Source organism: Cryptomeria japonica, chromosome 5 (genome assembly GCF_030272615.1).
Source record: "Cryptomeria japonica chromosome 5, Sugi_1.0, whole genome shotgun sequence".
Taxonomy (NCBI): Eukaryota; Viridiplantae; Streptophyta; class Pinopsida; order Cupressales; family Cupressaceae; genus Cryptomeria; species Cryptomeria japonica.
The window spans coordinates 131,037,169-131,064,210 of record NC_081409.1 but is presented as its reverse complement, the minus strand read 5'-3'; the positions used below and the strand labels follow the sequence as shown (position 1 = coordinate 131,064,210).

General features: G+C 35.7%; 1 protein-coding gene across 1 annotated transcript in view; it reads right to left on the bottom strand.

Annotated features, from left to right (window-relative positions):
- LOC131076614 (plant cysteine oxidase 4) overlaps nucleotides 1-9,845 on the bottom strand; it is a 37,587-nt gene extending 27,742 nt beyond the window's left edge. The window contains exon 1 of the mRNA XM_058013890.2: nucleotides 9,295-9,845. Within this exon, the coding sequence (XP_057869873.2) occupies nucleotides 9,295-9,481 (187 nt within the window). The 5' untranslated portion in view covers nucleotides 9,482-9,845. The remainder of the gene's footprint in view (nucleotides 1-9,294) is intronic.
- Nucleotides 9,846-27,042: the final 17,197 nt, after the last annotated feature.

Genomic DNA, 27,042 nt, shown 5'->3' with positions numbered 1-27,042 from the left:
ATAGTTGAATCTTAATGCATATTGCGTATGCACCATTTTTTGTTTGCTTTGAAAATCTAGTGAGTTAGTTATCATCTTTATAATAGTGCGAGGTAAGATATTGCAAGAGTTGAACACTTTTTCAATCAAGGCCATAAAGAAGAATTGAACTAATACCAAACAGTTTACAAAGTCCTTAACCTAGAGTGTGCATGGGGATATATGTGGTCAACTTGTGGCTAGCATAATTTTAATTTAGTTGCATGATAATTTATGTAGTTTAATATAGAAAGTGAGGTCAAATTTGGTGGTCTCCACAACATATGTATGTTATATATTGGAGGTAGTGGTTAATAAACTAGCTTACCGGGTTCACCCCTAGACACCCCTGGTTCGGGTTCGGTACGGTCCGGGTCCATGGTTCGGGTCCAGTCTGGCCTTGGTTCGACCAAGATTCGAATTTCTCAGTGGGGGTTCGACCTAGCTCAAACCCGGGTGGACCAAGATCGAACCAGGTCAAACCCGGGCAGACCCAGGCCGAACCTGAGCGGCTAGGCGGCCCAAAAAGCCATATTTTAAAGTTTTTTTGGAATCCACCATGTAAAAAGTGAATTTTATACCCTAAAAGTGACTTCTAATACATAATCTTGGCTCATTTCTCCTCATTTGTGTTGCAAACAAAAAATTTTTGACAGCAAGTTGAAGAAAGGGTGAACAAAGTTTGGCTTCCAAGATCAAATAGGAGGAGTTGAAGACTGATTTTTGAAGCTTCAACAAGTGTTGCAGCATCATTTCCATACATTTGCAAGCTCCCATTGGCTACACGAGGTAGGTTTTTTTACATTTTTTTCCAACTATTTTTGTTTCACAAATTGTCAAACATGAAACATTAATTGTTTTTCATTATTTTGTTTTTGTTTTTGAATATGTTTATGTTATTTCTTGCCATAGGAACTAGAATGGCATCTACCTCTTCCTCCATTGGCAATGAACAAACAATTACAAAACAAAGAAATGATCCAAATTCTCCCTTATGAAAGTATGTTGACATTTTAAAACCACTTGCAGGAGGTGGGAGATTCCGTTGGAGATGCCAAAGATGGTATTGAACGTAATAGTTCATATTATCGAGTGGTAGGCCATTTGTGTGGAATAAAAGGAAGAGGCATCAAAAAATGTCTTGGAAAAGATGTTAAACCTATACCAAATGAGACAGTGGTGAAATATATTAGGGAGCATGAGGAGGCAGATGAGAGAGAAGCCCATAGATTGAATCAAACCACACCAAAGAAAACAAGGGGAATGCAAGCCCCATCTAATCCCGATGTTGTAGTAGAAGACCGCCCCTTCTTTCACACAAATGAACCTGAAAGTGGACCACCCTTGACACACAAAAGAATAAAGGGCCTTTAGAAACCGCATTTCAAAATGAGAGTAGAGACATTGCTGACCAAGATGTAGAAAGGCACATTTGTGCAAATGGGTTGGCTTTCAATGTTGTTCACTCCCCATATTGGAAGCAAATGATAAAAAGTGTTAATGAAGCTCCAAGAGGGTATAAGGGCCCAGGTTATGAGAAGGTACATGGAAGTTGTGGAACATTATTGGACAAAGAGGTGGAGAGGGTTGAAGATGCATTGAAACCCATAAGGGATTCATGGGCTGAGACAGGTGTAACAATTGTTTCAGATGGGTGGAAAGATGCTAAAAATCATCCCTTGATCAATTTATTGCAGAGTAAGAGATGGCCAATTTATTGCAGAAATTCTCATCTCCACCATTGAGTCAGTGGGACCCCGCAATGTTGTCCAAGTCATAACAGACAATGCAAGAAATTGTAGAGCTGTTGGTTTGTTGGTTGAGGAACGCTATGATCACATCTTTTGGACACCTTGTGCGGTCCATTCACTCAATCTTATGCTACAAAGGATTGGGACTAAACTAAAATGGATCAAAGATATGTATGCAGAGGTTGAGGACGTCCAGATGTTCATCACAAACCACCACATGTCTCAAGCGATTTTTAGATCCTTTTCGAATTTGGAGCTATTGAAGGTAAGTGAAATAGTAATTTAATTTTACATTTTCCGATTTTTTTAATTTCAATGTTCATAATATCATTGTGCAAGCTATATTGTGTATTCTTCTTTAAAGTTTGGCTTTAGTTTTTAAACATTTTGCCATTAATTTGTGTTATAGGTTGTTGAGACCCGTTTTGCATCAAACACAATCGTCTTAAGACGACTTGTGAAAGTTAGAGTGGCACTATGCAATATGGTGATCAGCAACAATTGGACTGTATGGAAGCAAAATAGCAGTAAGGGGGCAAAAAAAATTAGGGAGAGAATATTAAATGAGAAATGTTGGGATCTTGTTACATATCTTTTAAGTATCACTGAGCCCATTATGAGTATGATTCGCTATACCGACATGGATAGGCCTTGCATTGGTGAGATTTATGATGCCATTGACTCAATGCTTGAAAAAATAAAGTTCACTATAAATGCAAAAGAGAATTGAAAAATAAATTGAATGAATGATTCAATAATCGGATAATCTATTCCACAATATACAAGCGTATATAAAGAGACTACAAGGACGATGTTCTAAATAAAGAACAAGTCATTTAAAGTGAACTACTAAAAAGCTAAATGTTAAATAAAGCTTAAAAGCTAATTAACTAAAAAGAAAAAGCTAAATGCTAAATAAAACTTAAAAGCTAATTAACTAAAAAGCTAAATGACCATTAAACAAGGAACTAAATATAGGTGACTAAAATATAATTAAATATTCTAATACCCTCCTTTAATGGTCATTCTATCTACTAACTACCCTACAGAAGACACTGCAGGTCTTTTGATCACACATGGAAAGAACACTCTACTGTAGAGACCCTCCCTGGAATTTGCAACGTGTTAATGACCAAGAATATACTGTAGAGACCCTCCCTGGATCTGCAACGTGTTAATGACCAAGAATATACTATAGAGACCCTCCAACATGATGTTGGGTAACCAAAGTGAAACCTAAAACCACGATTTTGAGGAAAAATCAGCAAACCCTCCAAAACTGAAGATACAAATCATCATTTTTGTGGAAAAAATGGTAAAAAACCCTAAATCAATTTTTGAGGAAAAAATCAAACAAAACCCTGAAACTTCGCATGGCAAGACCTAAAACATCAAGTGATAAGACACCAAACATCACGCGGTAAAACATCAAACATCATGCAGGGAAACACCAGACAACATCACGTAGTAAAACCCTAATTTTTGAGAAAAAAATCAAACAAAAACCCTCCCATGATTTTTATGGCAAAAAATCAAAAAACCCACGCAAGCTTTGCAGATGACAAATAATAATTTTTAAGGAAAAAATTCTAAACCCGGAAAAAAAATGTGAAAACCCTGGGACCTATAGGATGAGGTCTGGCCTAAATCAATCTGATCAAGGCAACGATATTCAAATACCGTGAACATGCACTGTTTCCAGGTGTTGTGGCAATTGTTGAACTTTTGTCTGTGTTCCAACATGATGCTGGTCAAAGATGTCATCATGGAAACCGAGGTTGATCGAGTGAAAGCAAGAGACAGAAGAATCTGATTTTAAAAAAATAAAAAATCGGAATAGAAGCAGCTGTTGAAAAAACTGAAACCTTCAAGGAAAATTCTGGCTCGAATTCCAATGCACGAATTTCGAGGTTTGGAAGAAACCCAAAAATTAAAATTTTCTGCAAACTTAAAACAGCATAAACACAACGCCTAGAAGACACCAAAATTCCCAACGTCCACAAAAATAGCAGAAAGTGTGGACTGTTTTTAAATTCAAGGCAAATTCGTTGGCACAAAATTTGAGGTACAAAAAACAAGGTACCCAAAAAAATCTAAGACCATCCCAGAAAAGTTTTTGAAAAAATCCACCAAGAATCTGAAATCAGAATGCAGATCTAACGGCTCAAAACTTGAGGCATGGAAAACAATGCACCCATAAAAATCTGATGACAACCCAGTTGAGGTCTCGAAAAACCCATCAAGAATCTACAACCAGAATAAAATTTCGACTTGAACTAAAGGGTCAAAACCCTAGTCGAAAATTACAAAAACCCTCGGAAAATTTTCAATCTGCAAAAAAAAACCTCCAAGTTGCAAGCCCGAAAATCTCCATAACCCTAAAAAAAACATGAACTGCTGCCCAGCACAAAGAAATTCACCCACGAACTAGAAACCTTCAAAACCCTCAAAAAGCCTTCAAAAAAGCAAAATCATTTTTTTATTAAAAAAAATTTTAAAAAAATTGGAAAATATTTCAAAAAAAAGGCCATGAATTTTTATTAAAAAATTCGCCAAACTTTATCGACCCGCTCTGATACCATGAAAAATAAATTGAATGAATGATTCAATAATCGGATAATCTATTCAACAATATACAAGCGTATATAAAGAGATTACAAGGACAATGTTCTAAATTAAGAACAAGTCGTTTAAAGTGACCTACTAAAAAGCTAAACGCTAAATAAAGCTTAAGAGCTAATTAACTAAAAAGAAAAAGTTAAATGCTAAATAAAGCTTAAAAGCTAATTAACTAAAAAGCTAAATGACCATTAAAAAAGGAACTAAATATAGGTGACTAAACTATAATTAAATATTCTAATAAGAGTGACCCCAAGGAGAAATTCTTCAAAGAAGTGAAAGCAATTATTGTAGAAAGGTGGAATAAGATGACCACTCCTTTGCATCTTCTTGCCTATGCCTTGACACCAAAGTACTATAGCAATTAGTTTCTTGATAAACCAAGAAGGATTCCACCATCGAGAGATCTAGAAGTATCTGATGGGTACAAGGCAACATTTCTTAGACTATATCCTGATGATGATTTGCGAGATAATGTTACGAATGAGTTCATAGAATTCGCAAATGGGAATGGTCTAAGTGTTGATGCACTTCGTCATAGATCCAAGAAGGATGCTCATAGTTGGTGGTACTTCCATGGTGCATGCTTCCAACACCTACAACCTCTCGCTGTAAAAGTTTTATCACAAGTTTAATTAATTAAAATTTATCACAAGTTTATTTATAGTTTACTTTGTCTTCATAGGTTGCTAGTAATTTTTAATTTTAATTTTATTAATGTATAACTTTAATTGTTTACTTTGTCTTCATAGGTTGCTAGTTCATCTACTTCAGAAAGAAATTGAAGCACATACTCTTTCATCCACTCAATAAAGCGCAATAGGTTGCTATCAAAAAGAGCAAAATATTTAGTATATGTGCATTCCAACCTACATCTTCTTGCACACAAACAACGTGACTACACACAAGGGGAAACGAAGATGTGGGATATAGAGCTAGAGCATACTGATTTGGATGCTCCCGCTTCTCAGCTTCTTGCATTGACACTTGATGACTCGGAGAGCGAGCAAACTTATAGTGCAAGTAGCATTGGCTCATCTAATGTCAATGTCAATGTCAATGTCAATGTCAATGTCAATGTCAATGAGGAGGAGGAGGAGGAGGATGAATTAGCTGATCCATTTGATGATTAAACTTTATATTGTTGAAAGTTGAAACAATGATACTTGAATATTTTGTCATTTTGATATTAAACTTGATGTATATGATGCTATTATGGTATGATCATGATGCTATGATTACAAGTTTATGTTTGTTTTGTTGTTTATATGATGCTATGTGACATGCTAATCTCAATTCATGCTTATAGGCTGCACAAATATAAATATAAATATATATATATAAATAAAAAATTAACATGTTTTTGTACTAACGAACCCAAACAAACCCAAACCCCTTTTCAAAATTTTGTCGTACTAGCGTATCGGTTCTTCGAACTCGAACCGGTGCCCGAACCCGAACCGGCAAGCTAGTTAATAAATTATCATCATATTCTAAATTATGTTTTTATTGAAGACTTTTGGAGGCTTGCCCTCTTGAAATGGATTATTCTTCAAGTGATATCAAGTATTTGCATCTTATTTCCTATAAAATTCTTCCCCTATGCAAGTAATTTCATTAAAAGTGGTATCATAGCTTGCTATTGGCACACAGAAGGCAAGAAACAAGGCAAAAAATTTCAATTTAAGACATCAGATTGTCAAGCATATTTCTCAAGATTTTTTTTGAAATCTAGAAGGTTGTTTGAGAACAAATTGATGCAACTACAATTCAAATATGACATCATTTGAGGCAATTTTTTAAGAGTTAGGATGGGATCCCATGGATGAGGGCTTCCAAAAAATTTTCACTAGATGTTGCTAAGATTTTTTAGGAATATATTGAAGCAAGTGGTCCCATGAATTTTATAGTGCAATTTAAGCTCCAAAATTTATGGAAGTTGGTGCTCTCATAAATTTTATTATTTTGAATATCCAATTCAACAAAGTAAATAAATATAAAATAATAAAAAAACAATTTGTGGGAACTAAAACCCCCTAAGCTAGTGAAGCAAATTCTAGCCCCACCCCAAAAGTATGCACTCAAATCTTCGAACTAAAAGGTAGTGACTTGTATTATTGAGGGAAAGATAAGAACTAATCTTGTAGCATATTTATTTATTTATTTCATGGGACCCTCTTGTTTGGTCACTTTCACCTCAATCAACAATGCACATTTAAGATAGTCACAATGGTTTTGCAACACGATGATCCAAACATATTGTTTGGTGTGTGGTAACGGTTGCCAAAACTCAACCCACAATGGCCATGTCTTAGAGCAGCTATAAGGTCATTTGGGTTGTTGAATCAACAAAATATGTCCCCAACATAAGCACAATGACTTGAAAAAGAAACCTATAACCATGTCAAAACTTAGGCATTGCGATGCTATTGGAAAAAAATTTCTCTCGGCATACACCCACTCTTTATGAACAACAACTAAATCAGTACTATATACCAAAAAATTAAAACTAATAGGGATGTTATATTTTTTATTTTGTAACATAAGATTAAGAAAATTTTCTCTAAGCATACACCCATTCTCTACGAGAAAAAACTAAATTGACAATTTATACCATGTCTAGAACTGTTTTATGCAGCCAGGCCTTATTTATCAACATTTTTTATGCAGCCATGCCTTATATATCAACATCAAAGATGATTCAAGGTAAAAATGGAAGTGTAACTTCGCATATGATAGGCATGTATTGAATACCAAAACAAAAAATTAAGGTATATCATATAGAACATGAGCTGCACATATCAATTGGGCTTACGTTTTCAATATCATTTATCAATATTTATTGGCAATACATTGAATTCATTAACCTTCTATGTCTATCCATATCGAGCTTACAAACCTTTATCAATGCCAATAAATTCAAAACTTAAGAATGTTTTATCAACATTTAACCTCTTCATCTTCCAAAGCATAAAGGCTGTGACTCTTTAAGGAAGCCTTACACCTTAAATTCACTCCACATGCTTAGGAAAATTTAATAGTTAAAGGCCACTTATGACCCAATAGCTTTAAAATGAATTCTTGTGAGATACAAATAAACCATAAACTCAACTCATGTGCAACCAATCAAAATCAAAAGATTAAACTGAAATAATGTGAAGCATTGAATTAGTGTGGTTGTAACAATTAAATTCAAAGAATTTATGGTAAAAGATAGTAATCAAACTTACAAACAATTTTCATATTGATTAGACTTGTTTTCTAGCACGAACAATTCAAGAGCCTTTATCAAACAAAACAACCAATACAATTCGATGCTTCCTATTAACATACCCTAAAATCTAAGCTTTTACAAGAAGAACCTTAAAGCAAGCTTAAGCTTCCAACATAGAGAGAAGATGAATATGAACCTTTTCTCTTTTTTGAAAAAGGCATACAATAAGGAAACATTCCAAACTAACAACCCTAAAGTACCTTCGATTGAAAAGTAGAATTCAAACAAAATCATAAAATTACAACGTGACATGTTGAGTTTATTTATTAACATTAAACTTACGATGCCTAACTTGAATCAGTCACAACTAAAACAATAAACCAAATTTTCTACAAAGTAAATAATAGTAATTGAACCAAAAAGCATTTAAGGGATGCTTCATACAGAAATTATTAAAATAGATCAATGCAAATGATAATACATATAACTCCTCAATACAAATCATTATCGCACTTTACCACTAAGACTACTGATCCACTAAATAGGCAAAAACTTTAGCTCATTAAGAAAAAGAACCATATGCCCAAATCATTGTTGCTACTTAAGAAGAAGTTAATACAACAATAGGCATTGAAGATAAGCATGTGTGACTCAAGACCATGTAATAAAATTACTCATTTTCGAGGAACTGCAGAAGGTCTAATTTACCCAAGTGTATGAATATATGGAAAAAACTGTGGAAAAAGGCACAAAAACGATGCATAACTTTTTGATTTGGTAAATTCCATTTTTAGTTTGAACTTTAGCTTAGATGCCCCAATTGACTTTCCTGGAATTCATATAACATTCACACACCAGCTGAGTGGATGTGGTACTTTACACATTTTTAACTTTTATCATCCCCAATGGTTTAACCAATTGAGCTCATCCTATTGAACTCTACACAATTTGATGTGATGTTTTACCCAATCTCCAGTCTTCATCAAGTCTCTAGTGGGATCAAACCCCGTTGCTTTGAATATGGAAGCAAAGCCACAATACTTTTATCACTTGAGATCATCCCATGCCATTCAGACTTCAACAAGAAACTTATCATTAATTGACTGGCAACACCGTGGGGCAATTTATCCCATTCCAATTAGACTTTACAAAAGAAATTATCACGAATTGTCGGCCAACACGGTGGGGTAACTTCTTGAAACACAGAAGAAGTCTAATTAGACAACTATCTTAATCCATGATTTTAAAGGTTCCGGAACCAACATTTTTCTTTGCTTGGAACTTGCCAACGAATAAATCTTATTGTTGGGACCCTCTTTTATACTGCCTCCCTACATTACATAGATGCCAATGCAGAAGTTTTTGGAAAAAAAAATCCCCATAGATTTTATCCTTCATTGATGATTTCGGGTGAGCTTTTTGAATTGTCTGTCTATCCCTCCTACGATCGAATTGGGTTTCTATCATTCCAAGTGATGTTTACAACTTATTACTGTGATTCAAAAACCACAAATTGGCATTCCAAATACAAAGAAGACCTTCAATCCTATCCAAACACAAACCCTACGCACACCACACCACCAGAACCCATAAAACACACGTCCAAGCTTAAAAACTCCACAAAGCCATGCTCAATTTCTATCAAAAAAGCAATCAGATACACAGAGAAAAGAAGCAAAACCTCAAACTGACCTAAAAACGATCGCAATTTCTCAATGGCTTCCGGTGTAGGCAACGTTCCGTGAGGCGAAAAGGTCTCAACACAGAGATCATAAAGCATCTGGACGGGACTTTTCTTAATAATCCCATTACCATTACTCTGACCGTTATTCGAACCCTTGGGACCCGAGCTTTTCCCTCCGTTTGCTCGTCTAGGCATGGCTGCTGCTTCAAGCGCTACTCATACCTTCCATTAAAAACAGAAAACAAAAAGCAGCTTCCCCAAATTTCCCACAAGCGTAGCCAAGCTTGGCCAAAATCCCTGAATGTGAATGGGGTTTCTTTCTCCAACAAGAAAGAGGTACAAACAGTGCGTACCTGCGACTATATATATACACAATGAACGTATATGGGTAGCAGAGGAGGAGATATTAAATGCGAATATGTCCCAAATCTATGCGTTAGGACCTGTTTTTGGTGTTTTTGCCAAACGGAAAATCAGAAGAAAACTCAAAAGCGCTGTGGAATTGTTTGGAAATGTCCACGCAATTAAGAGATAAATAGTGTTTTGCATCTAATTTAAAATATGGTGGTGTAGACGGAAACAAGGGGCTGTTGATTTTATTTTCCCGTGGGCACAAAACGGATTTGCTTGTTTTTCTAGAAGTTGAGGATTTTTTATGTTTTTTTAAATTGCTTAAAACAGTTGGGACTTAGCATCTCAGAATTCCAGAAATCAAAAATATCTGCCGGTCCTCTCATTGGCGGACAAAAACGTTTCTTTTCATGAATTTTTTCCTCATTTCTCCATATTTAATTTTTTTATTTTGTTTTTAATTCTTCTTTTATCACCTAGTGGGGTTTCGAGCTTGGGTGGGCTTTGACAAAGCCATGGCTTTTCCCTAAAAGACTAGTTTAGACATGTGCATATTTTTCCAAACTTTAATGGTGGTTTGTCATAGATTAGATAGATTTGTCAGTGGATCCTTTCACCCATTAAACTATTTAGCATATGTTGTTTCATAGATAGCCTCTTGTTTTATAGATAACCTCTGCAACATGATGATTGATTTAAAATGATAAGCATTTTGATCATATGTTAGAATGCACATGGTGGGGATTTTATTTTTATAATTGAATTGTAATGATAGCATGTTGGGAACATTTCTCAGTTACATTGTAGTTCTATTGGAAGTTGTGCAATAAGTATGATATTAAATATGTGTATAATTTTGATGGTTAAATTTAAAATTTCATAAAAATAATATTGTAATAGAAAAAAATTATTAGAAAATTAAGTTGTCTTTGTTGAAAATATTTTACAAGAAGGTTGAAAGAAATATTCATTATAAAATTAAAGTCAATAGAAGGTTCAAAAGAACATTCATTACATAAATTGAACAATTTTATTATCACAAATCTAGATATCTGATTGAAATCGTAACACTTACTCTTTGATTTGTTGAAGTTGAACCTTGACCTTCATATTCTTCTTGCCTGAAACTTGATGTGTTTTGATTTATAGATATATTGGCAAGTAATATACTTTTATGTAAATTAAGTGTCTTATTTTATATTATTCACCTACCTCATTACATGTATTCTTGTGCACCTCTCACTTGGCCCATTTAGATGTTCACATGCCCTTACACATTTGTTTATCATGCTTCTCTCACTCGCCCTATTTAGATGGTTCACACACCCTTGCACATTTGTCTTGTCTACCTGTTAATTACGCTTATGTTTGCACTCATTTCCATGTATCCATTACTATCAAGATTTAACCTTGTTTTTGTCTTAGGATTAGTTTGTGATTACAAATTCATTATCATAGTGTTAGACTCATCCCACTCTATTTTTTGATGTATTAAACAAAGTTGAGTTACAATATAAAAGAATAGTAGTCCACAAAAGAGCTACACGCAATTTAGAGCATACATCATATGTAAAACAATGGGAAGCCCCAATGGCACAAAAACAACAACTAACAATACAACTTAATATCTTTCTTATAACAAGATCTAAAAATATACGATTGCAAAACTACAGAAAGGTCAAATTTGTAGAAAAAATAATCCAAACTATTATTATATAAAAATACCATTAGAATAATAAGGCCAATGCACAAATCAAATTATGAATTTGTAAAGGTCGTAGAGAAGTCTAGAACATTGAATATCCCCTTCAAGAAGATAAAATTTATGATTTAATCTCTTCCAACCAATTATTGTATTTTGCATCTTCCTTTGAACCCCCTTTTAGTTGAGAACATTAGCCAAAAAAAAAAAAAAAACAGAAACAGATTGCAACAAGATGATAGAGTAAAACATTAGCATTTCTACTTCCTCCTAAACAATATGATTTGAAAACACTTTTAAACATTTACTTTTCCATATATTAAGCAAAGTGGTCTATTGATAATATCAACAACCACATTTTTATGAAGGCTACTACCTAAAATAGCTTCTTTTTGGCCTAACATGTGATCAAAAATAGCAAGAAAATGACCAAATATGACATTCCATTTTTTCTTAGGCCCTAAACTATCCAAAAAAATATGTTTCAAGCTTCCATTATGCTAACAATTGTCATGAACCTTATTATTCCCTTAATATATTTAAAAAATAAAATTTATGTGTATATATTTTGTAATTGATTTTGTTTAGAAATTAATATGACTTGTTAGAAAAATAAAATAAAATCATCTCTTTTATATCTCAATGTTGTTGTCTTTACATAATTGCATGTTTAAATTAAAAAGATCAAAATAACTATTTTTCTTTTCAAGATGTAATTATTCCTCTATCAATTAAAATAATAAATATATATATAAAGTTAAATGTATAAAGTTATTTATATAAAAACAAAAGTGTGAAGCAAAGTTTTAATTGAAAAATATTTCTTTAGCATCGAACTAGTTTCATGAGTTTTATTTTTGCCAAATGCATGAATGTGAACTTGAGTTTGTGAAGTAATAATAAAAGAAAAAGGTTATATAGGGGGAATGCATTGACCTCCCAAGAGAGTGGATACATATTGCATACCCAAATGAGGGAAAAATAGAGGGGTCAATAGTAGTTTGGAGGACATAAAGATCCAAGTTAAACATTAATGAAACACACAACAATTGGGGGAAGATCTAGCAAGTATTGTTCATTTGTAGAGACACACATTTTGGATGCCTGTCACAAGTGCAACTATTGCCTCGGCAATGAGCATGGCATATGCATGCTTTGCGATTGGAATCATTCCTTCTGAATCATTGGCTTAATCTATGTCACACATAAGGACTTATCATACTAATTCTCCACACCTTCATTTTAGTTTCCAAATATTTTCACGGTGTTAGTAGTATGCTTGTTATTCTTTTAGATTTGACCGTGTATATTTTGATGTTGCCTATCAAGCAATAACAAGCATAACAATCCAAAAGAATAACAAGCATATCATTATGGACTGTGGAAATTTCATGAATTTAGGTGTTAGTAGTGTTAATAGATTTTTTATGTTTTCTTATTAGTCACAACTTTTAGTAGATATTGTGTGATTTATGTGTTACACTATATTATTTATTATGAACTTTTTGGTATACTTGTGCCTTGAATAGTGTCAAACAGGGAGATCTTATAACATTCTTTCTTCTTGTTTCTACCTTTCACTTCATGAACTTTATATATTTGGGGACAAGCTTTCAAATATTTCTAAGTTCTAGGAAATTGGGTGAAATAGAACCTTCCTTAGTCGCATGCATCAATAGAATCACTATACCTTATTTTGTTTAGCTCATAAATCATTGGTTCTCATCAAGTATTTGAAACTTAACCTGCAAGTACCCAATCTAATCTTCATTATGTACAAACTATCATAGATGTATTGTCATAGGTCAATCAATGTGTAATAGATAGAAATAGGGTTTCACAAGCTTAGTTATGTAAACCAAGAAAATGACATATCTCACCTATAATTACATTAAAGGGGGGATGAACTCAACAGGTCCAACCTCAATTCTATTAGGAAGAGGGTTGAATGTTGATTGGAATCCGATTTCCTTTTTATTTGAGTTGAAAATGCAATTGAAAGGATGTAAATTGAATGCCAAGTCTATAATGAAGAATTGAACCAAAATAGTGATAATTGAGTGTTCCAAATGTCAAACAAAACCACAAACAGAGATCTAAGAAGAAGAAGTGAATTAGAACCTATAGTTAAAAAATCTAGGCTGAATTGTTGGGACTAGGGCAAAATGTTGCCTTGGTCCTGCAACTTTTGGACGAGCAAGTGGTATGTTTTCTGAATTAGGGAGACGCACAAGATCCACAGTTGGAAGATCAAGCAAAATTATTGGGACCGGGGTGAAATTTCACCCTAGCCCTCCACTTTTTGCACCTGTAAAAGTTGAACCTATTTCTCATCGTCTATTTTGACAGCATCTTCAATCGCAACACCTAAATCAATTTCTAGAACATAAAGAGAGATAAAAGGGGGTTGTAGGTAGGGGTTTGCCTTAGGTAAACCCTCAATTTGGAATTAACCCTATAGTTGAATTGAAATTAAACTCTAATTAAATTGGAAAGCTTGCCTTTTGAGGGCAAGGGTAGATCTAGAATTGAAATTCTTAAATATAGATGATTAGACCTTCAATAGGTGATGCAATTCTCTTAGGATAAGTCTTTCATGTGTCGATGCAATAACATGATAAACCGCATAAAATCTATCATAAAATCATAAGTGAAACATGATATGAAGATGCCTTGATGTAGTTTTTTGTTCCTTGAATCAGATTTGCTCTTGAGGAAGAATAATTACTCTTGAATTGGATGATAATGTTAGCATAAGATAAGGTCCTAAAAATAAATTGAGAGGGATGCCTTATATAGGGATTTTGTAATTGAAATCACCTCTAGGTCAACTTAGATTTTATATAATTTCACATAGAGTGGGATTTGAATTAGTTAGGACCCACCAAATAATCATCTCAAAATTCGAGGTAAATATTGCAAGACCGGGGCGAAATGTCACCCTGGTCCCAACATTTTTTTTTTTACTTTTGAGGAATGCAAGATAATGGGGTTGTAATGTCAATTCCAACTCAGTGGATCAAACCATAATGTACAGCTATGTGGAATGTGTCTTGGAATTGGTGTAGGATAAAGGAAAAATCATGATAAAATGATAAAGGGCACATCTAGAATTAAGGGTTCAAATAAGAGTGTGATGATTTAATAAAGTGGAATAAAACTCATAATATTAATTGAAATATCAATAAAGGTATCATAATGCATAGAAGAAAGGGAAAAACTAAAATAGGTGCTAAGAGAGTGTGAAATTGGACACACTAATAAAGTTGTACAATTTACGATGCTACATTTAGCCCCCTTTAGCAGAGTATGATCTTACAACCATACTCTTGGTAAAGTAGAAATGAAAAGATAAGAGTATGTGAGAGAAAGATAAACCAAGGATAGGATAATATTGAGGGATGATCAAGCCCCCAAACATAGAATCCTATAAATCAATTTAAGTAACCTTCAAGTATACACAAAATAAAACAATATTAGTACTAAAACACAAAGTTCCTAGTCAACTAGTTGAAGAGACCTCAATAATCAAAATGTATCACTTGCTAATATTATTCTCAACATGGTATTGCAAGAGCACAAGTGGACTTATAGAAAGAAAAAGGACATACGCCAATTTAAAGCACAATAAACCATGATCCAATACTAGTAAAGTGTGTTATGTTAAGGGTTCATGAGAGGGAGAAGAAAAATAGATTACACAGGCTAGCAAAGTGTGCTATGTTGGTGATCCATGGAGGAAGGAAGAGTCGGAATAGTCTAGCAAGCTATGCTATGCTAGTTCCACTCACCCATAAAATGCAACACAAGGAGGGTTGAAAGGTCTAGCGAGTTGTGTCATGCTAGTCAACTCATCATGTTATATATATTGTTGTCTAGTTTCAAGAATGAGGAACCTCGTCTAAGACTTTAGGTCTGGTTTCGAGCATGAAACAACTTGTATAAGATGCATGATAAAAAAATGTTTGGTTTTGGGAATGAAACATGAGGATGCAACAACCCATCTACGACAAATGATTCATAAAATGAGGATGAAGCATGAGGATGCAACAATCCCATGTTGATAATCTAGGGACTGCATATATGCCCCCCCTTAAGATGTCAACATAGTCCTATGTTGATATCTTAAGGTAGATAGAAACAAGGATACCCACCTTTAACACCAAGGAGATATTTGTTAAGCAATAATGCATGCATTCCAAGCTAGGAAGAAAGATGCATGAAGAGGCTTTGTTTCTTTAAGCAAGGAAGATATAATTGTAAAAGAGATATCTTGCAACAAATGTAAAGGGGTCCTTTTGAGGGATGCATGATTGACAAAGGAAGAAGAGATATTTGCATTAATATATCTACCTCCAAGAGTAGAGGATATCCTTAATAAAGATGACATCTTAGAAAGGAGAAGGGGACTAAGAATACACACTTTCTCCAATGTTTTAGGAAAAGGTGGATTCTTAGTAAAGGAATGCACACATTCACTAAGGAGAGATTATCCATAAAAGACAAACCATTTCAAGGAATAATAGGTCTTAAACAAGGAACACATATGCGCTCACGTGAAGGATAATTCTATGCAAGAAATGACATTAAATTATGAATAGATTCAACTGAACAAAGGAAAAGTGAATCCTCGGAAAGAACGAAAGATTGAAAGCCTATTATTTCTCCCCAAGCATGGAGACAAGAATAAAAATGCTATTGTGTTGCCACCTAAGTATTATTGTACCTAAAATTGTACCACCATGAATGACAATGAGCCCCCGATAAATAAGCTAACAATGCCACATAGTGAGGAACAACATAATAGGAACTAAATGTTATGTAGAAAGAAGAATATGAGAGTCCAACTTATTGTCATCTAGTATTTGAATGATACGATATAATAAGTTTCTGAATTTTATCCACTAAATCATGACATTCATTGGTAGAATGGTCATGGATTTTATGATACTTACAAAAAGAAGGATTGTGTTGATTTTACTTACAAATCTTTCTATGATTTTTTAAAGGGAGAGTAATCAAATTGACTTCGAGAAGCTTATAAAAAATACTATCTTAATGTGATGAGAAGTTGTAAGAAGACATAGATGTATTAGACAAAGGGGCATGGGATGCCAACAAAGGAGGACTTTGGAAATCTAGACCTTCTTTAGAAAAGTTGATGTAGATTTCTCATGACCGTCAAAAAAAATTTGTACACATCCTAAACCAGGTCCAATGTATCCATGTGTAAAATTAGATATGTGTTGAAATGTCTAGAGGAGAGGGTTCATTCTTAGTGTCAAAGTCTAAAGAGCCCCCATCATCATCAAGACGTGTTGGAAGGAGAGGTGAGAATTAATTTGGAATAAGCTTGAATAAATGACACACAAGGCTCCTTCAAGGCTTCATTCTTGGATTGAGGAATCTTGTACTGGTTGAAGGAAGGTGTAAAGTCTAATGTACCCCAATTCCTTGCTAAGGAAGCACTATTGATAGGAGATTGTGTTGTTGAATGAATCATAGTATTAAAGGGAGAAATGCATTCTACTATACCATGAATAAAACCATAAGGATTAGGATTGACCTTGATTGTGTGAAGTTCATTGTTATATATGAATTTGAATATGCAATGGAAAGTAGAGGGGACTACTTTCATAGCATGAATCCATGGTCTACCTAGAAGAAGGTTATAATTAAGATGGTTGGGTGTGACATGAATAGGAGTAGGTAAAGTCATGGGTCCTACTTTGATAGGTAATATGACCATGCCAAGTGACTCTCTAGGAACATTATCAAAGCCATGAGCACAAAGATTAACATGTTGAATAGTAGAATAATACCAATCTATCTTATATAATAAGTCAACACAACAAATGTTCTGATTGACTGAAAAACAAGTTTTAAGGACCCGAAACCATTAGAACATAGTTAGAAAGAAAGCTGAGAAAATAAGAGTCCACATACAGAGCGACTGGTCAAAAGACCAGCGAACAAAAAGAACAGCTAAACAACAAAAAATAGCAAAGAAACCAAGGAGACACTACATAGTAATTTTCTTTAGCAGATCCTCTGCCTTTGTCACCAGCTCATCATAGGTCGCCCCAACCGCTTTTAGCTCCTCTAGGTCCTTATTCACTTTCTTTTCCTTCCTCTTCCCACGGGTGTGGGTTCTGGGACCTTGGGCTTCCCCTGTTCCTTCAGCATCCAGGTCAATTTCTTGGATTTCCTTTTCGTCGTCAAGCTTGCTGATGAGGGTATGGGTGTTGTTGGCCGAGATTTTCAGAATGTCGAGGCTCTGCTCCGCAATGTTCTTAAGGCACTCCTCTATCTTTTCCACTTTGGCGACTGTGTCCGAGAGCGTTTTTTCACTAGTTTCCACCAGGGTTTTTTTGTCCTGTATCTCCTTTTCAATTTTCTCAAACCGGGGATTAAAGGTATCTCTGATGTCTTCCGCTTTAGCAATAGTGTTCTTCAGATCCTCGATATAATCGGCCATAGTGTTCCCCTCTCCAATGTTAATGGTCTCCAGGATCAGGACTCTGTTGCAGAGTTTTTTGTACTCATCCGTAGTTTTCTTATTCCCATCAATAAGCCATTCTATGGTTTTCATAAAACCATTCAAGGCCTCGAGAGGAGGGCCAGAAGAGGGAGTCACTTTTTCAGGGGTTATATGTTCATCTTTAGAGATATGGAGGGCGGAAATAGTGTCGACAACCCTGAGAGTCTCCTCCATAGTCTCCATATCCAGGCTCTGCTCAGCTTCCAGGGTCCTTGTTTGCTTGTCATCTTCTGGTTCCTTGCCAGTCTCCTCCGGATCTTTGCCAGTCTCCTCTATTTTCTTTTGCTTCTTCCTAGTCTGGGCTTTGTTCGTACTTTTTTTCTTCAGCAACCCCTTAGGGTTCTTCTTCTCCTCAGGGAAATCAGAGTACTCTTCTTCCGAAGAGATACTAATCAAGGGTTTGCTTTGAGGTTTTTTGCTCTTAGAAGAAGAGGGTCTTGATTTCCTCTTCTTACTACTCTCATACTCTGAGTCATCAGAGCTTTCCTCATTATCAGTCAAGGAATCAATGTCTGATTCCTCCTCCTCTGAGAAATCAGAATCAGACATATCTTCTTCCGAGTCCACAGAGAGTTGCATCCGGTTGATTTTATTGGCCTTTAAATAGTCATAAATGAGGACCATAAGTCCCTAGTGCATTGCAGTATCACCTCGAGGATTTTCTTTGTAGGCTTTTAGGGAGGCATTCATAGAGTAGAGCAAGAAGTAGGGGAAATTCACCTTATCATTATGCCTAAAATGATTTAACAGGACAAATTGATACCCATAAACTTTCGTAAACCTACCATCTAGAGTTATATACCGCATTAAAACAAAGAGAATTTCTCGCCAGGGTTTTGCAAAAGCTCTAGGCAGGTTATAGGTTTTACTCAACTTTACCAGTCTTTTCTTCTCTTTCTCAGTGACCGGGTACCTTTCAATGGCTTCCCTACTGACCTTCCTGTCTCTGTAGAAGTTGCAGCCCTCCCTATTGAGACCCGTAGCTTTAGCTATTAAATCTTCGTCAATTTCCACCAGTTGGTCGCCCATTTTAAGCATGCCCTTCTTCCAATTTTTGCAGAAGAAGCTAGTTATCTTTCCATCACGATCGTGGAGTCTCTCAATGAAGCTCGAAAGACCACCCTTCTGCAAAATTTCCCACACCTCTTCTTTCTATTTCCACTCCTCGCAACTGCTTGGCTCATATCTTCTCCTATTTCCGCCCATGGTGTCGTTTCTCACAGCCGAGTTTAGATTACAGAACTGGTAAAACAAAGAGCTTTTTGGAGCTAAAACAAATACCCATAAAGCATGTGTGGCATTAATGACCTGATAGATTTTAAAACATGTTCTATTGGCTTTGATGTTACAATGAGTAATTACCTCATTATAGAAGTAACTTGAAGTGCTTACTTCAGTACTTATCATAATTGTCCTGTCAATCAAGAGTCTTTGAGGTACTTCGATATCTTTCATCAATTATGATTTGTCTGACATCTTCGAGGAGACCGCTCTCACCTATCCACATGGTAATAGTCTCATTCTTAACTGCCACATTTGCAGCCCAATCAGCAGAACAGTTGGCCTCCCGATAGATATGGGATATGTGGCATTTTTTGAAGGTTCTAATGATTTCAATAGCAGAAAAAATTATATTGTGAATCGACCAAGAGGGCTTTGAAGTTGCATTGAGACACTTTATTATATTATTGGAGTCCCCTTCTATCCAGAGATAGGGACAGTTCCATTTTTTGGCTAGAATAATGCCTTGAAGGGCTGCCATAGCTTCCGCTTTATGATTGGTTTGAGTGCCAATAGGGACAGCAATCATACCTTTGCAAATGCCTTTGTAGTCTCTGAGAATAGCTCCACAGCCTGAGGGACCTGGGTTTCCTTTGGCGGCTCCATCAAAATTGATTTTGAGCCAACCTTGGGGAGGGGTTTGCCATTTAGCTTCAAGCCTTTTATTGTAGCTGAGATTAGGACCATCAGTGATCTTCATATTCCAAGCTCTTAAGATGTTTGACTCCAGGGAATTATTAGAGTAACAAGAGACCTCCATGGTTCCCATATTTTCCTGAATAGCCCTTTGAATTTTCTGAAAAACAATGTCTTGATTTAGGGACACATCCTTGAATATTCGGTTGTTTCTTTCCTTCCAAAGACCCCACAAAATGTGTGGAAGAGAGAGCTGCCACATACATCTCAGAAAAGAGTTAGTCTAATGAATTTGCCAGGAGGAGAACAAATCCCTGATGTTACTGGGAAACACCCAAGCTAGACTAAAGCTCTCGAGGAAGCTTTCCCAAACAGAGGTTGAGAAAGAACAGTGGAGGGTAAGATGGTCCATTGACTCTTCCTCTCGAAAGCACAACACACACCTATTTGGAAGGGCAAAACCTTTGCATTTTAGGTTGTCAACAGTAAGGATCTTATTTTGGAGAATAGTCTAGAAGAACAAATTGATTTTGGGAGTGAGACCTTTTAACCAAGCTTTAGACCAGAAGGGATTCATAGGAGGGGAGGGGGAAAGGATACAACACATCGAAGACACAGTAAAAATGCCTTTGGGGTCATGTTTCCAGATCAGGGAATCCTCTTCCTTATTCAGCCAAATAGCAGACAATTGGGTTTTGAGCTTAGAGAGACTGGGATGAATATTATCAATGTTCTGCCAGTTGTTCCCATCCCAGTAATCTGCCACTAAGGTACCAAAAGAGCCAATACAGGAGGGGGCATGGGAAGCCCACTCATAGAAATCCATAAGGGGTTTGTCAAAAAGCCAGGGATCCTCCCAGAATCTAACTTTTCTGCCATTTCCAAGTTTCCATGTCACTCTTTTAGCAATCACATCTTTACATTTAGATACATGGTTCCAGATATGGGATCCATTTATGCTAAGATCCGAATTAAGAAAAGAAGAAAGAGAAGAGGACAGAAGAGAATACTTACTTCTCCAAATTTTGCACCATTCAGAATCAGAGTGAAACCATCTCTAAGCTTGTTTAGACAAGAGAGCTTCATTTAAAATGCGAATCCTCCTGAGCCCCAGACCACCTTTGCTTTTTGGCTTACAGACCTGATCCCATGCCACCAAGGACATTCTTTGCTTTTCCTCAACCCCAGACCATAGGAATCTTCTTTGAATTTTCTCAATAGCTTCAGCGTACTTGACTGGAATTCTGAATAGGCTAAGAGCATAAATGGGGATACTTTGAAGAGTAGCCTTAAGGAGAAGGAGCTTACTAGCTTGACTTAAGAGAGCCCCTTTCCAACCTGCAAGTTTTTTATGAAATTTATCAACTAGTGAAGTCCAATAGGAGTCAGGAGGGGAAATCCCCATGGGGAGACCAAGGTAGGTAGTAGGAAGGTCAGCAATCTTACACTCCAGAATTCTGTTGATCCTTTGTTGTCTTCTCTCAGGGGTATTAATGAAAAAGATATCACTTTTGGCCCAGTTAATAAGCTGCCCCATAGCAGAAGCATATTTACACAAGGTACTCTTCAGAACTTTAGCTTCTGAGATGCTTGATTCCCCCATAATTATTGTATCATCAACAAACTGCTGGTGTGAACAAATAAGGTCAGCAGAAGAAGGTTGGAGGCCCTTAAAGGATCCTTTCTGCACCAAGTTTTCCATGGTCCAACCAAAGCATTCTGCCACAATAATGAAAAGGATGGGGGAGATAGGATCTCCTTGCCTAAGACCTCTCGAAGCTTGGAAAAAAGTTGAAGGAGAACCATTGACAAGAACAACAAAGGACGCAGAAGTGGTAAGTTGGGAAAAAAGATCCACAACTCTTGGGGCAAACCCAAAGGAAGTGAGAACTTTCTGAAGAAGAGACCAGTCAACCTTATCATAGGCTTTGGAGAGGTCAAGCTTAAGGATGAGACCCTGCTTCTTCGCTTTAACAAGAGAGTGAATATTCTCGTGAACAGTAATAATGGAATTGAGAATTTGTCTTCCAGGAACAAACCCATTATGCTGGTGTTTAATTAAAGCTAGGAGAATAGACAAGAGTCTAGAAGTCAGGACCTTAGATATGATCTTGTAAAAGGAGTTGCAGAGGCTAATAGGTCTGAACTTGTCCAAAGAATCAGCACCTTGAATCTTGGGGATGAGAGCAATAAAAGTACCATTGATTTCCTTCAAGAATTTTCTAGCCCCAAAGAATTCCTTAACCCCATTAGCAACATCAGTCCCGATAATGTCCCAAAAATCTTGAAAAAAGAGCATTGGGAAACCATCAGGACCAAGAGCTTTGTTTCCATCAAAGGAGAAAACAACATTTTCAATTTCTAAGATGGAAGTATTGGAAGAGAGAAAGGCATTATTTTGGGCATCAATGAGACGAACAATGTTCTGAAGAAAAGAGGACTAAGCTTTAGCATCCAGACTTTGATCCCTCATTAGGAGGTCCGAGAAATACCTCTTAGCTTCATTCCTTATTTCATCCTCTTTGACCAGCTCCCCACTGTCCACAACTAACTTGTGTTGGGAAAAATGGTGTCTCAACCTTGCATTTATGCGAGGTTACTATTTATAGTAAGTTTTCATTTGAGCACGAAATGGTGCGAAACTCTCCCTAAAGCTTCTGGTTGGTTAGATAAGCATTCCGGTAAAGTTACGTCGCAAGGTCACAGCTAGTTTTGAAGATATTAATGTTTTCATCTTGGAGGGGTGCAATAAAATATTTAAACTTAATTTTGGAGGCTTTAGAGGCTCCGAAACGCCCTGAAAAGTGGTCGTAACCGGCGCAGCCGGTTACGAGGTGATAGAGCACTTCGCTATTGTATTGTATTGTATCTCCTATTTATGAGGTGTGTGAGATAGAGGTTGTGTGTAAGAGTCCTATGGCTATTGAGTTGCCTCTGAATCTCTGATTAGTGGTACTCCTGCGAAGAGCTTGCTCTGCAAGTATGTTGTAATCTGTTTTTGATTGCTGAATAAAATATTGAGCTGCTTTTGGAGGGTGGGGTTTTTCTCCCGAAAGGGTTTTCCCCACGTAAATCATTGTGTTGTGGTATGATTGCTATTATATCTATTTCTATTTTCTGTAACTATTGTAATGATCTGAAAAAGTTTTGCATTACCCTCCTCTCAAGGTTAGTGTAGGAAGTTGTTTCCGCTACTTAACTTCCTTACAACTTGTTCATCCCGTTGGCTGCTTTATGCTTGATGGTTGACATATGGAAGAAGTCAACACAACAAATGTTAAATGTTGACCCATTATCAATTAAAGTACCTCTTATGTTTTGTTCATAAATGCGTGGAGTAATCATGAGGGGATCATCTCTATTTTTAACCTTTATAGAAGGTGTAGACACCTATTTCTGCCCACTTGATTAAATGAAATTTATATTTGTTTAATTATCATTCATCCAACTATTAATTAAATTCACATTTCAATAATCCTTTCCCCTTTTCCAACTATTAATTAAATTAATATTTAATTAATTCATCCCAACCCCTTTTCTCCTATTAATTAAATAAATTATTCAATTTATTTGATTAATTCACTTCACCAGATTCAGACCATTAAATAAATAAATAAATCACATTTGTTTAATTAAATCCCACCTCTCACATTTAAATAAATTAATATTTATTTAAAATCCCCAAATCCCATCTCTCACATTTAAACAAATTAATATGTATTTAAATCCCCAAATCTCATCTCTCACATTTAAATAAATTAATGTTTATTTAAATCCCTAAAATCCCCTTTCTCACATTTAAATAAATTAATATTTATTTAAATTCCTAATATCCCTCCCCCACTTACACTTTCTAGAAAATGCAAGTTGCAAGTTAACCTTTTTCCTAATCATGTCTAAACCTCTATTATAAGCCTAATCACCCTTTAATGGTTTGCACATTCCTAAACCAAAGGTTTGTTGGATATTGTTGATGCCAGGATATGTTGTTGTCATTGATGTCAACACATTCCTATGTTTTGGTGCTCCTGTGATTGCAGTTAGTTGAGTTGGCTATGTTGCAGTGTTCTAATGTTTGATCTTTTGAGCTTCGATATGATCATATCTTTGGTTGTGGATTTGGGAGAATGTTTGGGATGTTCGTGTGTATCTTCAATTCAGATGGTTCATGATCCGGTACTCTGCAAGTTATCTTTCTGGTCCCAATTTCTATTGTTAAGTGTTCTTGAGTGTTAGCGTGTTGATAGATGAAAATTTGATTAAGTGGTGTTGGTGCAACTATTGTGGATGGTTACAACATTCTTGTTGGTGTTTCCTAATTGTGTCCTATCTGTTTTGGTGGTCCACATTGACATTGTGCATGTTATTGAAGATCTTATGGGTCCGATGATATTCTTCGTGTTATGTGACATTTTTGGTGGTGTAGAATGTTGCGGTTGATCTTGGTGAGATTTCTTGTTGGTGTTGCATGTTCAGAGATTTGATTTGGGTCCATTCTATGTTGTCTTTGGCACTATATTGGTTTGGTGGTTGATTTATGTATTGTGTGATATAAGTTTGTGATTAGGTCTTAAGGGTTGAGTCAACCTTGTAGTCAAGGTTGATGATTTGTATAAATAGGTGCTATATTCATGTAATTTGGATATGGGTGTTGTGGCTGCATTATCAGAGAGTAGTGTATGTGTGAATAAGTGAATTAATTTTTTGGTGTGGTGTATTAAGCAGAGAGTGTTGCAGAGCAGACAAATGAGCTTAATCGGAACTGTCATCAGGCATTAGGAGATGCTATTATTTTAGTTCATCCCAATCGGATTGTAGTCCAAATGTTATTGTAAGGTAGTGAACCTTTCTTGAGGTTTGTAGCCTTCCGAGTCATCATATTTTGAGTAGTGAGCTCTAGGCAGTGTGCCTGAATGCATGTGCATTCTCCATTGTAATATTTACACATACTACTACAAAGTATCATTTTATTATGGGTAGGTTCCCACCGTGGCTTTTCCCTTAACTGGGTTTTCCACATCAAAATATTGTTGTTATGTGTGTTGTTATTGAGTGCCTTGACCGATTCAGAGATGACTAATGTGATGGGTTTATAGACTGCAAATGAGATCTAGAAAAATCTAGAGACCTTGTATGAAGGATATGCACATATCAAAGTTGCTAAGTTGCAAAGTTTGAAAGGAAAGTATGAGACGTTGAAGATGAGAACATATCATCCTTTATGGCTAAGGTAAATGAACTTGTTATGAACATCAGATGTGCTAGTGGAACTCTTAAGGAAGATGAGATTGTTGCTAAGGTGTTGAGTGTTACTACTTATCAAATTGCCATTAGTTTTTATATTCAAAGTCATACTATATACTCTAGTCAGTTAGCACTACCAAATTATGCAGTCGGTACACATAGAGAAGTCGGTATGCACAATCTAGTCGGTTACAGAGGAAAGCAGTCACAGAACGCCGTATACACCGAGCTATCTACCAAGTATCTTTTTATGATTACCGAGTAGCAAAGATGACACACCGAGTTGATATACACCGAGTGAAATGTGTTACCAGATACATTGAACCTGTACATGCATATGAAAACATGTTACAAGATTGAGGCACATCTAACTGTTATTACATTGGAAATTGCACCAGAAGATTGTGTATGATTTTGAGATTAATCTAACCAATGAAATATTTTGTATAGTTATTCATTCGAGGAATCATGATTGTAAGATCAAAGCAATGAATTGGATCACCGTCTTAAGATATCTATATATACAGTATGAGTTAAGGGTGTGTACATGTGTGTAAGAAGACTGTTATAGAGACACAGAGGTCATCGAGAAGGTTTTAAGAGAACAGACGAAGAACAGAGTAAACAAAAGGGTTTACCGAGTTACTATATAGGTTACTGAGGTATGTTATAAGCAAGGTAATTTATTCTGAGCACATAGAATCTGCTATAACATTTCAGATGTAAAGTTGCAGATATTTGTAATGATTTTATTGTAATATTGTGAAGCTGAAAGAGAAACCTTTAACAGGGTAAAAGACTCTAACCAAGTCTATAAATTGTAAAGCCTCTAACCAGGTGCAACATTCAGAATAAATGTTGTAAAATCCTTTAGCAAGGTAGATCTAACAGATCTTGTTACTCCTAACAGGGTAAGCTATCAGAAATAGCTAAACATGTAGCTCTAACCGAGCATCTTTATTATTGCAGTAGTGAAGTTGTGGGTGCCATCCCCACCGCAGTTTTTCTCTCTAACCAAGAGTTTCTGCGTAACCAAAATATATGTGTTATGGAGTGAATCATGTATGATTGTTATCTATTTGTTTTAACTTTATTTTATGTTACTGCACTATTTTGTTTATGCATAATAGTAAAGTTATTATTCAAGAAAAGTTTTGAAGTACTGATTCACCCCTCCCCTCTCAGTACATTAGCTTTCCATATTGGGCCTAACAGTTGAGATCTTTGCCTCCTTCTTACAAATCTAAAGTTGTTGCTATTGATGAGACCCAGATTGTGACCATTGTGACAAGAGATATATTGGTTGGTAAACTTGTTGCATTTGAGTTGAGTGAATTTGGAGAATCACATGGCAAACCTGAGACTGCATTTAAAGCCTCTGTATCTGGGAAGCAAAAGTATGATCTAAGAGAGAGTTCATCCAGGGTTTCTAGATATGAAAGAGAGATGAGAGAAATGGAAGAACAAGAAAGATAATTGGATGAGCTTGAAGCACTTATTGCTCGGTGATTGCCTATGGGAGCCGGTAAGTATGATGGAAAGTTACCTTTGAAATGTTTCTCTTGTAATAAGATAGGGCATTTTGCTTCTACATGTCCTGAAAGAATGTCTAGGTATGATAAACATGATAGATTTGATAAGCATGATAGATATGAGAAGCATGATAAGTATGATAAGCCCTATAAGCCTAACCGGAAGTATGCATATCAAAGAGATGTTATTATGTTGTTGATGAAGGTGTGACAGATGAAGAGTCAAAGAATGGGAATTCAGAAGACGAATTTGTATTTATTGCTATCAAGGAAGATGATCCAGTACCAGTGAATTCTACAAGCTGCATTGTTGAGGAGAAAGTTTTGGCTGTTGAGATTGAAGAGAAAGATGAATGGATAATTGACAGTGATTGTTCACATCATATGAAAAGTCATAAAAGGAAATTTGTGAATATGGAGAAGTATGACGGTAGTATAGTGAGATTTGGAGATGATAAAGCTCGTGTGA